The sequence below is a fragment of the Hermetia illucens genome, chromosome 6, assembly GCF_905115235.1.
Source record: "Hermetia illucens chromosome 6, iHerIll2.2.curated.20191125, whole genome shotgun sequence".
Classification (NCBI taxonomy): Eukaryota; Metazoa; Arthropoda; class Insecta; order Diptera; family Stratiomyidae; genus Hermetia; species Hermetia illucens.
The window spans coordinates 80,471,720-80,485,317 of record NC_051854.1 but is presented as its reverse complement, the minus strand read 5'-3'; the positions used below and the strand labels follow the sequence as shown (position 1 = coordinate 80,485,317).

The 13,598-nt window shown below is 45.9% G+C and overlaps 1 protein-coding gene across 1 annotated transcript in view; it reads right to left on the bottom strand.

Moving 5' to 3' along the window:
- Positions 1 to 13,598, bottom strand: part of LOC119659615 — a 331,014-nt gene that overhangs the window by 102,115 nt on the left and 215,301 nt on the right. The window contains exon 8 of the mRNA XM_038067791.1: positions 9,465 to 9,925. Coding sequence (XP_037923719.1) covers positions 9,465 to 9,925 — 461 coding nt within the window. The remainder of the gene's footprint in view (positions 1 to 9,464; positions 9,926 to 13,598) is intronic.

The window sequence follows — 13,598 nt, the reverse complement described above, 5'->3', positions numbered from 1 at the left end:
ACTTTGGGGGCTATCCACTCAGCATGCTGTGTGGGTTACCGCCGAAACCACCCGCAATGTCAATACGCCTGGCATGATTTTTGCGGATGTTACCGAAAAGGAAATTCGACGAGCCATAAACAGCTGGAAGAGCTGAAGGGGCCCAGGTCTGGATTGGGTGCAGAATTTCTGGTATAAGAAATTTACCAGCGTACAGAGTCAGTTGGCGCACATAAATGAGGTCATGAGTCGGTCGGAGGAATTTCCACCCTTCCTCACTGCGGGGATTACCTACCTTATCCCTAAGAAGGACACGGTGCAGGACCCCCTCCCCCAGACACGAGACCGATTACTTGCTTACCAACCCTCTACAAATTCATCACGTCCATTATTAGTGGAAGGATCAATGCGTACCTCGAGACCAACAACATTCTGTCGGAGGAGTAGAAGGGCTGCCGAGTTGGGTCAAGGGGTTGCAAAGAGTTAAGACAACCAACTAGAGGCCAAAGAAACTTCTTTAGTTGTTATATCGATTATGCCAAGGCTTTTGATAGCGTTCCGCATACCTGGCTGGCTACATCTGTATCGCATTGATCCGAAACTAATAAAGTTTTCGGCGACAGTCATGGAAGGGTGGCATACCACCTTATCCGTGCGTACATCTGAGGGTGCTAATACCTCAGAGCCCATCCGTATACGGAGGGACATCTTCCAGGGGGTTTCATTGAGACCCCTTTGGTTTTGTATGGCACTGAACCCCCTTTCATGGCTGTTGAATGATGCTAGAGGGCATAGTTTTGCAATAAAGTATGACCTACGTGCTAAGTGTGAACTGACACACTTGATGCACTTAGATGCCATCAAGCTGTATGCTGGTACTGACAACCATCTTAGAAGTCTGTTGCGAATAATAGACATGTTCAGCTGTGATATTCAGATGGAGTTTGGATTAGACAAGTGTTGAATCCAAGCCATCCGCAAAGGTCATCACGAGTCGCATGCCGGACATAACATTGGTGACCTCCACAGTTAAGCTATGACCGAGGCAGACTTCTACAAATACCTGGGAATTCTGCAAGAAACTCATACTCGAATTAGTGATGTGAAGGATGCTTTGCTGTCCGGATTCTTGCGACGTACTGAACGTCGTATCTCTCGGGGAAGAATAAAATAAGCGCGTTGAATGTATTCGCTATTCATTCACTGGCTTATGCATTCGGAATATTTCGTGGCGAAGACTGATCTGGAAAACGTCCAGCGGATACGGATAACTATGCCCAAACTCCGAATGCATCATCCAAAGTCTGTCGTGAAGCGGATGAACCTGCCTCGTGACATCGGAGGTAAGGGCGTGGATGACGTGGCGGTACAACATATCGTCAAGTCAACTCGCTGCGCACTTATTTTTACAGCAAAGAGAAGGCGAGTCCCTTGCATGCGGCTGTCTGTAAGGCAGACTGCGGGCTGACTCCACTTAATTTGAAGGATCAATATTTCAATCTTCTGACTGGCATGAAGTCAGACCAAGAGCGGACCGATGAATGGAAGTCGAAGGCAATGCACGGTAAACACGTGAATTGTCTTTAGCAGCCATTTGTCGATTTGCATTTGTCGAACAGATGGCTCTGTGCTGGAGAGCTCTTTGCTGAAACGGAGGGGTTCATGTGTGCCATTCAGGACGGCGTGGTCGCCACCCGAGCTTATTAAAAGCTTATCATGAAAGAACGGGTGGAGAACGGCCAGTGCAGAATGTGTTGTTCGGCGTTAGAGACGTTGGACCATCTCATTTCGGGCTGTACTGTTATGGCACTCTTGCAATACATCACCAGATATAATGCTGTATGTAAGGTTATCCACCAAAACCTTGCATACAAGCATGGGCTGATCATGGGAATGCAGCACTTGATAGTTCTGCTTACAGCATGGATTGGGACCAGCAAGTTCTGACTGATCGCCATACTCTACATAACAAGCCTGACGTACTGTTAGTTGATAAGACGGGTCGCTCCGCCTATATAACAAATATTGCTATCCCCTATAACAGCAACATTGATCTGAAATACGCATCTCGAGCGGGTGGTTGTAGTTCCCATAATATTGTCAGTTGCAGGTATTATACCTAAATCCCTCACGGCTTGCCTTGATGTTCTGGGACTCTCGCACATTCTGGTTCAAACCATGCAGAAGTACACCATTGTTTATACGTGTTCGATGTTGCGGGGAGTTCTAGTCTAAATGCTTGGCACTTAATGGTAGTACGCGATTAATTTTCTGTTCCAAGAGTGTACGTCCTTGTTCTTGGACGGACAGAAGTATTTTCCGCTGACTAACTGGTTTGCCGCCCTGATGCCTGGGAGCGCAACTTCAAGTACTTCTTTGAATACTTCCTTGCGAAATTTAGCCGGAATAAATGGCCTAGGTTGCTTGTCTGAAGTCTCGCAGAGTAAGTTGGCTTGAGCCGAAGATAGGAAACTCTTTGAACTTGTATTTGGAATTTATCCTCAGGCTCTGAAGTTCTACGTAGTCCTTCTGCGCCTCGGCGATTATCGTATAACCGGCCGCGGCGGGCTCTGTTACCGTCGAAATTCGTGATAAAGCGTCTGCAATGACGCTGTCTTTTCCAGACACGAGTTGGATGTCGAAAGTAAACTGGCTGATGGTGCTCAGTTGTCGAAGTTGAAGTGAACGGCTTGCTCTCAAGGAAGAAACGGAGGTATTTTATGGACAGATACGCGGCGAGTAGCTCACAACCGTAGGCGCTGTAGATTGAGGAAATGCCAGAATTGTAGTATCATTTAGCTGTTGTTAGACGGTTTCAAACTCCTGGACCACCTCTGTAAGCCATTTAACCTCGCGGGAGTCTTTTGTTTTGAGTCTAGACAAGTAAGTTTTAAGGATCGCTAGGTAGTGAGTGGCCTTGGGCAGGAAACGACAATAGAAGTTTAACATGCTCAAAAACCCAGATCCTTCATTGAGGTCGGTAGGGGAAAGTTTTTGATCGCTTCAACTTTGCCTGGGTTTGGTTGAATTCCGTCGGGATCATGTGGCCGAGAAATTTTACTTGCTTTCGTAGGAATTTAAATTTTTCAACGTTAAGGATGAGCCCCATTTAGTTGCTTTATCTCCAAATTTGCGGTGGTACCAACAAATTGTCGGGCCCGCTGAGGGGCTCGGAATGCAAATACCCGAACTCGATTTCGGGAAACAGACCTCAACCGTGACTTCGAACGAGACTTACCTCATTATTGTCGCTGTCAGTTTGGAGACTGCGGCTGCAAGTGAAGCCACCGTTTGTCTAAGATTCTTGGCTTCTTGTCGTGTGTCCCTAGATGCTTCCGCAACCATGGGAACGCGTACACTTCATTTATCGGCAGTGGTGGACAGCATCTATAGCGATTCCGAGTCTTCGCAGGCCAAGACAGCGCGTGTACTTTGTGGAAGTTGCTACATCCGTAAAGATTTCAATAACTCTGAGCCGACCTTATTTCCATTCAGTTGCTTCATTTGTCGAGGCTGAGGGTGCAGTCGTCAAACTTGACCTTCTCACTTACTGATAGCCGACATATGAGCTGCTCCTCTAATCCGGCGTAGTATCAATCTTCCAAAACGTTCGCGACCAGCCCGATGGTTTCCTCGTCGAGACTGATAATTGGAGCGCGTGTCGTCCTTCGCGATGCCTGCGAGCGCAAATTGCACTTAAAATTGGCGGAACCACGTCCCCGGATTATGCCGCCAAAAGGGGGACACCTTAACTGCGACCGCTGCCACAATGGGACGTCATGCCTCCCGATATCGCTTCATCGTGAGCGGAGTGGAGGCGGAACACCGGAGCAGGACGAACAACCATTATTTGTTTAATCGCAGGACGCAGCTATGTCGGTCGGTACCTCAGTGCGTTGGCGGAGGATGCGTTCAATGCGACACATTGCCGACAATGTAGTGTGGGTTTCACGTCTGCGCTGTTCCACCACAGCTTCCTTTATGATCCGAAGGATAAGCACATCGTTGTACATAATGTTCCACAGCAGTGGGTGCAGTACAGAGCCCTGTGGGATACCGCAGAGACAACATACTCCTGGGGCGCATCATAGGTGTCATACCAGAGCCTTTGTTATTGTAGTCGCTAATACTTATTTTTGCCAGGCAATGCATTTCTCACGTCTAAGGTCACCACTACGCAATATTGCTTCTGTCAAGTCAATAAATAATTTGATGGCATCAATCGTTGATCTTGCTCTACGGAAACCATACCGTCGATATTAGATGCCTGCTCGGCTGTTGGCAACCGGTAGCAACCTAACCAATATAACCCCCCCCCCCCTTCCCCATACTATTTTCCTCACAGTATGCAGAATACGTGTAGGTCTGTAGGAGGATGGTTCACCTGGAGGTTGACGAACTTTAGGCAGTGGTACCAACTTCCGCTGCAGGAAATATCTCCTCGGATATGCGTACTTTGAAGAACTCCGTAAACATATCCGGTCTGGATTTCACAGCGAGCTTAAGGGCTTTATTTGGAACTCCGTCCAGGTCCGGGGTTTTACTGTCGCCAATTCTACCGGAATATTCAGCAGCTCTTCTGCCCTCCGTCACATTCAGAGGTTGCTGGAAGTTGTCGGTACTCGTCTCTTGCTTGGGGAATAGCCCCAGAGTAGTTTTCAAAAAGAGGGTAGGGCAAGTGATCTGCTGAGATGAACGTCCTCTGAACCTTCCCATTACGATTTTATAAGTGGTAACCCACACGTTTACGTTGGCCTCTGAACATTTAATCTTGCTCCGTTCAATGATCAGCTTAAAGGCTTTACGGGCTTCTTTAGTAGCGTCCTTTTTTCGCTTTCCTCGGAGCCATTCATCTGGGTCGATGACAGGCTGATCAAAGACTAGCCAATTCACCATTCTACCAGAAGTCAACTAGTCTGCAGGGAAATGTTCATGGACACGTCACATGTTTTGACCATACATTGTACCAGATCAAGAGCGCTTTCTGTAGAGGCAACTGCTTTATTAGGCCCCACCACAAGTCTGCTCATCCAAAACTTTTTCAGACTAGGCTAACATCTCTCTCGGTTTTGGGCATGATAGTCTTCTGCCTTATAGATGATCCATAGTTCAAAGAGGATTGCCTGGTGATCGCTACTTTGTGTAGTCCTCGCCTACGCACCAGGACATACTACGTACCGGCGCAGGGCTACGATTGAGGCACAGCTCTCCTTCCCAAAGTTTACATCACCGTCGTTGGCCAGGACTATAACCAACTGCGCAAAAAACCTTCAATAGACTGCGCTTCCTTGTATTTGTTCCTTTGCTGCCCCCCTCAAGTGCCCCAGTTTTGAAGCCACCGGCAATCATCTTTGAATTTCGTTCCCTTGCGTCGATGGCAGGATTGTCAAGATCTACCTATTATTGCCTACACAAAGCCACTGGTTGCCTAATTCATAGTACATTTATGGCTTGTCGACTACACTCTTATATAGCCGCTGCAGCCCATACGTCATGATGGTTTTTATAAGGTTCACTTATAATGGCGATTTCCATCTCCGATTCGAAGGTGGTCTGCTCAAGTAAATTCTGAGCGACCTTGCAATGATTCAGACTTATTTAAACAAACCGCATTTTATCTTTGCATTCAACGCCCTCCAAAATGCCGGTCATTTTCCAGTTCCGGCAATGTGCCGCTTATCCTTCCTTTCCTTCGCACAAGAGGTATTCGGGGTCTCCATTGCATTCCTGGGCAATACGGTCCTTCTCCCCACAGTGTTGTCCAGTATGAAAGCAGCCAGTTATCCGTATTGGAGCTGCAACGTACCTGCACTTTCCTTACCCACCCCCTAAAGCGCTACAGTGGCCTAGAGCCATTGGGACAGAATCTATTGATCCCTCCTCCTTTTACAACCGGATTTGGGACCTATTCCATTTTATCGTTTTATTTTTTGGTTCTTTGTTTTAAAGCTCTTATTTTTTTGTTAATCCATGGATTATAGCGAATTTTATTTAATTTGAAGATTCCTCTATAACCCGCAAAATTCACCATAATTGGGTGGTATCCTCCAATGTAATGACTTCAGGATGCCCAAAGCCCGTACTTCATTGCACATATGAGGCCGTTATTTTTTTGGCTTAAATTTCCAGATTGAGCCCGCGTGATAAGCTTGTTTGTTTGTTTGTTTGATTTTCAGGTCGCGCTGATGACCCATCCATTGGTTAAGGACACGACGTTAAGTTTTGTTACACGGGCACTGAAGGAGGGAGTCTGGCTAGCATACAGGCAAGCAACGACTGACTGTCCGGTTAATAATGGAAAAGGAAGTGACACCGTGGAGGGTAAGAGTTCTGGCGGCCAAAAAGGAGAAGGAGAATTCGAGGTCCGAAAAGGCGGAAGATAAAGGCTACTACCATTGTCCAGCGAATATCTATGGATGTCAAAAATGATATAATGAAGGTGGAAGAGCTGCCGACGGAATCCCTCGAAGGCAGCAGGAAAGGATCTGTGGAGAAAACAAATCGCTGATGCTTCCCCAATGGGGAGGGGAGTAGAAAACAGCGTGGAAGGACGCAGCGAGAAGGATTCCGCGAGGTGGTAACCAAATAGACCAAATAGCGTCAAAAAAATCAACAATAACGCAAGTTCAATAGCGACGGTAGTGACTCCGCTGTAGCAATGTTGAAGTCAACAACGGCGACATCAGCACCAAAGAAAAAGAAAAGAGGAAAGCCACGTTTGAGTTGAAGACCGACAAGAAGAGTACGTTCGGTGAGACAGTTCAGACCATTTTGAGCACGAAAGCAGTAGTTTCCTATCTAGGAGCCATGTACATCCTCGAAACAAAGGAACTGCATTGTTTCACGAACATGGTAGAGATAGAGGAAGTGATGAATAGGGATTACCCAGACGTGAGCAACCTGAAGGTGAGAGTTATATCGGCCAACTCCAGAGGACAAAAATTGGCTATTGTTATTGTCCGAGAGGAGACAGCGAGCAAAATTCTCCTCTATTGTGGGAAAATAAAGATCGGGTGGCCCAGTTGCGGGGTAGGACGAAGGGTAGTTTCAACCTGCTGTCTTCTGTGTTGGGCTAGCGGTGCTTGCAACGGGCAGGACAGAAGCACATTGTGTTACAGGTCTGCAAACTCGGGCAAAAAGACCTATGGATCGGAAAAATGCTCTGTTATTTGCAAGGACCGCATTCTGCAGAAAGGAAATGTGGGTGGTGGTTTTAATTGTAAGTCGATGAAGAAACTGTTCACCGTGCAAGTGGCGAAAACAAGGTAACCCTTAGATCCGCAGAATACAAGGGAGCGGGAAGGAACTCGGTCACGGAATCAACAGGCAGATAGCACGCTGTTGGGCAGGAGCTAATTAGTGATGTTAGCATGGAGCCATGGGACCTCGGGTATAAGTTGGTTACCAAAAAACTTGGTGCCCATCGATCACTTTGTTCCATGGAAGCGGTGAAAGTGGAAGAAATTGTGCAGGCCGTTTTTCCTGTCCACCTGCTGTCGACGATAGGGCGAGTACTGAGGAATGCCGCCCCATCACTATAAAGAAACTGGAGAGGGTAGTCCTGCCTATGAAGGACAAAAAGCACCAGGACCGGATGATATTTTCAGTGAAGTGCTGAAACTTGTATGCAAGCCGGACAATTTATGTGATTGAGTAAGTGGTACAAGCGGTGAAAATGGCTGAGACAAGTAGTCGCAACTGTCCCTAGTCGTAAGAAGTACCTTGAATTCTACGAGCTGCTTCCACATGTTTGAGGTCCTGGAAAATTCTTTATATACTCCAGGTTATCGTTTGCGGATATTGAGGTAATATTTAAAGAACTGTGCACTGCTCTACGAGAGCCAAGAACGAAAGTGCAAAATGAAGGTCACATCGGGGATGGCTCAGGAATCTATCCCCGGTTCGGACCTTTAGAATTTCTTATACGATAGTCCGATGAAACGCATATGGTGGGATACGTGGAAGATGTTGCGGTTGCCGTACGCACCGCTCAACATGTTCAGCGCTCGCTGGAAATGGTGATGCTGTGAGTTGTATCCGCAACAACGTCAACCACCTCGAAGAAGGATTATTTCGATCGCTCTCCACGCTGTAGAGCAGAGGTTTATATACCTCAGAAAAGGCGAGGGAAATAAAAAAGTTGTCGCTTGAGAAGAGGGAGCTCCCACTCTCTACGCATCTCAGCAATGTTGGTGAAGATAACCGAGGAGTAGATGAACCGCACATCTCATCAAGGACCTGCGGTCGTGGTTTAATTGAAAGCACAGGGAAGTTGACTATTAACTTATCCAGCTGTTTAGGAGGTGTCGGTATTTTCAGCCTTATCTGCACACAATCAGAAAATCACGGTCGCCCGACTGCATTTATTGCCAGGATGTGGTGGATGACGACAGCCACACTCTTTTCTGCAGAAAGTGGGAAAGTGGAAGCGCCACTGTCATCCCCTTTCGATGGAAGTGTGTCAAGTGTCCACGGTCATTATAATTGAGGCCATGTTGCAGAGCGAGGACCCGTGGAACAGAGTGGCACGTTATACTCAAGGCATTTTTAAGGTGGGAAAGAGGGAGGTGAATAGGAGAGATGCAGATCAGCTGAGGCTCCCTGAACGACAGAGTTGTGCTTCTACTCCGAATAGGTCTGGCCAGAGGTAATTTGTCAATCGACTCCGGGTTAGAGTCCTAGACATTCCAGGGGGGTGTTTTAGCCTGTGGTCGGTCTGGGACAGACTACCTACATTAAAAAAAAATAACAAAATAAAAAAAAACAAGTGGCTAAAAAGGGTTCTTTAAATATTGAAGTTGTTATTGCCACGGAATATTAAAAGTGATACTTTTACTACGCTCTCTTCTCCCTCTTCTAACTCCTTTTTATTTTGTTTGTTATAAGACTAAGGACTATATCTCAAAGTACTGGCAGTAATAATCCAACCTGATATTTTTGCCAATTGACTCCACGTCTAGAACGATGCCGACACATTCAGGTCGAGGTGCTTTTTGTGGGAAATGTCCTGAACCGTTTTTTTGTAAATGGTATCATTATCATGAATTACTCAGCATCACTTTCTGAATTGAATTCTCCTAATACGCGGTCTAATTAATTCAGTAACCATTTCAAATACCCAGACGGGAAAATTGACACATTAAAAGCATTACACGCCTCCTGTTTCCGTGTCAATGGTCGCTTCTAAGAAGTAGAACGTAAAACAGAAAGGGACATTGAGGATTCTAAAAGTGTCCGCATTGAGAGGAAGCTGATGAATAATTTCCTGTAGTTAAAGGTGGACTGGGAGTCCTTGCAAGTTCCCACTGTCAACAGCGTCCACATTTGAACGATTTTTTCCAGATGATTTTAAATTATTCAGATTACTCTCGGAGATTGCGATGGAAAGGGGCTCTTAACGCTGCCCGTTAAAAATTAACGAGAGCTAAATAAATTTGCAGAGTTGAGAGTTTCTGATGACAGTCAGTAAGTTAGGAGGTGCTTACCTTCAAGCTGGACGGCAGGGAGCGCGAGGTCCCTATGGTGGACGATGATCCGCTAATATCGTTCGGTTGTGTTGTTTCCTGCGTCGTCCTCAGAGACGCGAAATCCGGTGTGATGGATGTCGGTCGAGGCTTAGTCGCTACTGGCATGGCTGGATTATGTGGTAGATGATTGCTTCCTTCGTCCTTATACCCGATAGTTGCTGTCTCGCTGCTACCACCTACCCCATTGTCCGTGCAGCTGGTGGTATCACTGGAACTCTTCGTCGTCTGATGGTGGTTCTTGTAGAGATAGTGGAATTTAATTTGTTTGGGTGACAGTCGCAGTCGTATGGTTTTTGGAATTGACGTGAATATCGGATTAGTTTCTTGAATCGCTTTCAAATCCGACGAGATTTTGTGCATGAGACGAATACCTAATTTGACCGTCGTTCGTCGCTGGAACTTCTCGTCGTTTAGATCGTCTGAAATCAATACATGTCACGTTATGTCAGCTCTGTTGATAAACGTTTTCATAAAATGGGTTATTTACGTTTAAGTTAATTTATTTATGACTGAGAGTTTATTCAGAGGAGGGACTGCTGGAGTAAACATTTCGTGAGTGAGGAGTACCAGTTGTCACTTCAAGTCGACATGTTGATTGAATTGAGATGGAAGCTGGGTGGAGATGGAAGCATTAATCCTTGTAGTAGATAATAATTGAAGCATGGGATATCTTGTTTATGGATGGTACCCTCCATTGTGATTAGCTGTAGAAGATTTGATAAATGTGAAGGAAGCAGCAGGTAAATTGTTCAAGCTCATAGCCTGCCATAAGATCAGATGGGCTTCAACTAATGGAGCTCAGTCGGGTTTAATATTTTAATATTGCGCTTGTCATAAAAGGCATATAAAAAAGGATAGAAATTGGTAAGGTAGCAACTGTCAAGACTATCGAACACGTTTATGATTGGTTTCTAGAATGTGCGCACGCTCTTCGACTACGGTATCGAAGACCTCCAGTAAGTTTTGTAAGTTCTGGGTCTAAGGGAAGTGAAAAGGTGGCTCAGTGCATAGTACTCCTGCGCATTCTCTTAACCTGCGAGCCGGTTTTTGACAGAACCTCGAGTGCAAGGTTCCAGTCTAGAATATAGAGCATCATCATTATGCACCAGAGGAGTTTACCGATAAAGTGGCGAGGCTTGCTTTCTATGACATATTATAGGGGTCAAGCAAAGGACTGCAGGATAGCCTGATGTAGAACACAGTTCTCTGGGAACCAACCTACTTCTCTGGGCTTCATATATGGCTGTCCAGAAACTTGTCTGTCGTTTGCCTACCAAAGCCGTTAGTGGGCGATGATAGTTACAGTCTGTACGAGGTGACCTTTCTATTAATAAACCGCTGCGGATCTAGACTGAGTAGTTGAAAAACACCTCCACCAATCCAAGGTGTCATGCGAACCGAGGCTATTGGATAATTTTCAGTCTTACTGATACCTAGCCGTCTTAGTTAGTAAGCTTGATTTTATCGCGCTATGGGCGACTATGGCACGGCGGACTTCGTAACTTCCATATTCCCTGGTTTAAGAAATATGTCATGCCACCTGTTTTAAGAAATGCAGGTCTCTGTATCACATATAAACTGAACTATCAGACGGAGGTGAGGGAAACGAATATACCCAAGTAGGGAGAAGTTGGGAAAGCCAGCAGTGGAGTCAAAGTCAAGAGGAGGAATTTCAGGGAGGTCATTGAAGAGGTAGGAGCTATCCAGCATTCTATTGACCATCCTGTTGAAAATATTTTCGAAGCAAATACTCATTCAAGGACTTCATTGTCATGAGGATGTTTGAGGGAAGGAATAAGGAGCTCATCTTCACGGGCATACACTTTCGATTAGGTCTTGTACTGGTAGACTGAGGGCGTGACGGACTGGATTCTGACTATAGTCCCCGAATAGCCAGGATGGAAGGCAACGGAACTGCAAACAGGTGCTAGGGTTGGTATACTATGTGGCCACATGATGACACTCAACCTTCCCAAAGCTGGAACGATTGAGAAGAGTAAGCTTCCCCATCACTTAAAACCTAGATCGTTACATCCGATTATACAGAGTTATTAGAAAGCAGGCAAAGGCAAACCCCTCACGATCGGGATAGATGACCAATTCTTGGAGGCTTTCAAACATCGTAACTGCCTCATCTATTACAGATTTGACAACATATCTGTGCACGTACACAGGGAAAAACAAAGGAAAGATACTTCGGAGAATACATCAGCTGAAAAGTCTACCGAGGTCCCCGAAGGAATCACGGAAACCAGTGGCTGAAAGAGTACGGCCAAGCAGTGAAGTGGGTCTGCTGCCCACTTAAGAGTTCGATTTAGACCTAGGGCTTAAGTCGAACAGGGAAACGCAATGGAAGCGCCAGACGAGAACGATACTCTGACAGAAGTACTAACATTGCAAGCACTAATGGAGCCAAAGGCCAGCATTAAATAGCCCAGGTAAACCTCGACCATACAAAGAATGCATCTGCAGTGATTTTAACGGGAAGTTCGAAGGAAGTTATTAAAATAGTGCTGGGTCAAGAACCCTGGGTGTACTGGAAGCAGATTCGCGGTCTATAAGGAGGGAGAATAATTTGAAATTCCTCCAAAATAAGAGCTTGTATCATTCTCTAAAGAAACTTAAAACATATGTCTTTCAGAGTTTTTAATTGGAGACCTTGTGGTTGTCCGAGTCTCACTAGAAGCTGCGGTAAGAACTTGAGAGGCAGTCGTGAAATCAGAATACTGCCAGGAAACGACAACCGGATTCCAATGAAATGAATGAATGAAAGTCGTTAGATTGGCGAAGTTCTGCGAACGAAGGCGTTTCAACTTCAGCTCGGCTAGCGAAGCAATGCAATTAATCGAAGAAGTGAGTACCCTCTTGAATTTATCATTAGCAATAGGTTAGAAATGCATAACGTAAGGAACACGTCAATATTCGTGCCCAGTACCAGGGAAGGGGTATTACACATAACTCGAGGAAACACTCTGATGAGCGACTTAGTCAAGAATGGGAGGGTATAGAATGAGCGTGTTACATGGAATTATGATAGATAGAATAACAAGGGATCCGAGGAGCACAAATTGGGACTCCTACACAAGACACTTGAGTGATAACCTGGTTTATCTACGAGTGAGCAGTGATATCAGGAGCGAAATAGAGCTGGAAATAGCCCTGGAAGACTACAACACAGTCGTCGTTGACGCATTTGAGACCAACCGTTCGGCCAAGACAAGCAAGTGATCAATGAACGCACCCTGGTGGAGGCTATAGCCAAAAGCAATATCTCCTATCTGCTTGAAGATAGAAGATGGGACATTTACAGAGAATGACGAGGGGTCCATCTGCTACTCACAGCTCATTTCCCGGGGTCCCACTCCACTGAGGAAGGCAACAGCATCCAGTGTGACGCCCCAACAATGGACAGAAAGGGGGAAAAGGTAAATTAGAGAATAGCGAAAGAGGTACGCTCAGAAGCTAAAGTAAGATAGGCAATGGCAACCCTTAAACTACTGAAATCAAAATCGGAAGTTGGTCATAAGCCAGCTATTCCAAAAAACAACCAAGTGGAATGGCTGAGGGAACTGTACTGGGTGAGCTTATTACGAATGGAATAGTTCAGGGTATTCATGGCAGGACACGAACCTAACTGCCCTCGCCCTCGCCCAGTTATCCCCAAACTCTCGTCTCTAAACGTTCCCATACCACTTGTTTTATGGCTTTCCTCTTACCTTTCCAACCGATCCTGCCGCGTCTTTTTTGACGGCTGTACTTCCCGCTCCTCTTCTGGCGTCCCACAGGGATTTATTCTGAATTCTTTGTTACTTTTCCTCCTTACTTGTTCCTGTTTGCTCTATGCAGACGACCTTAAGCTGTTTTCCGCTATATCGTCGCCTATGGACTGTGTTTCCCTTCAATCTAACCTGGGCACAAAGAACGCTAAAAGTCAGAAAGTATCGCTCCATTTGCTACTCCCTAAAATCCCTCACCCACTTCTTTCTCCTACTCTCTTAACGGGCATTCCTTACCCTGCTTAAATTCCACTCAAGACCTCGGCGTCACTTTCGACAATAAGCTCCGCTTTGACACCCATTGCCTCGATGTCAC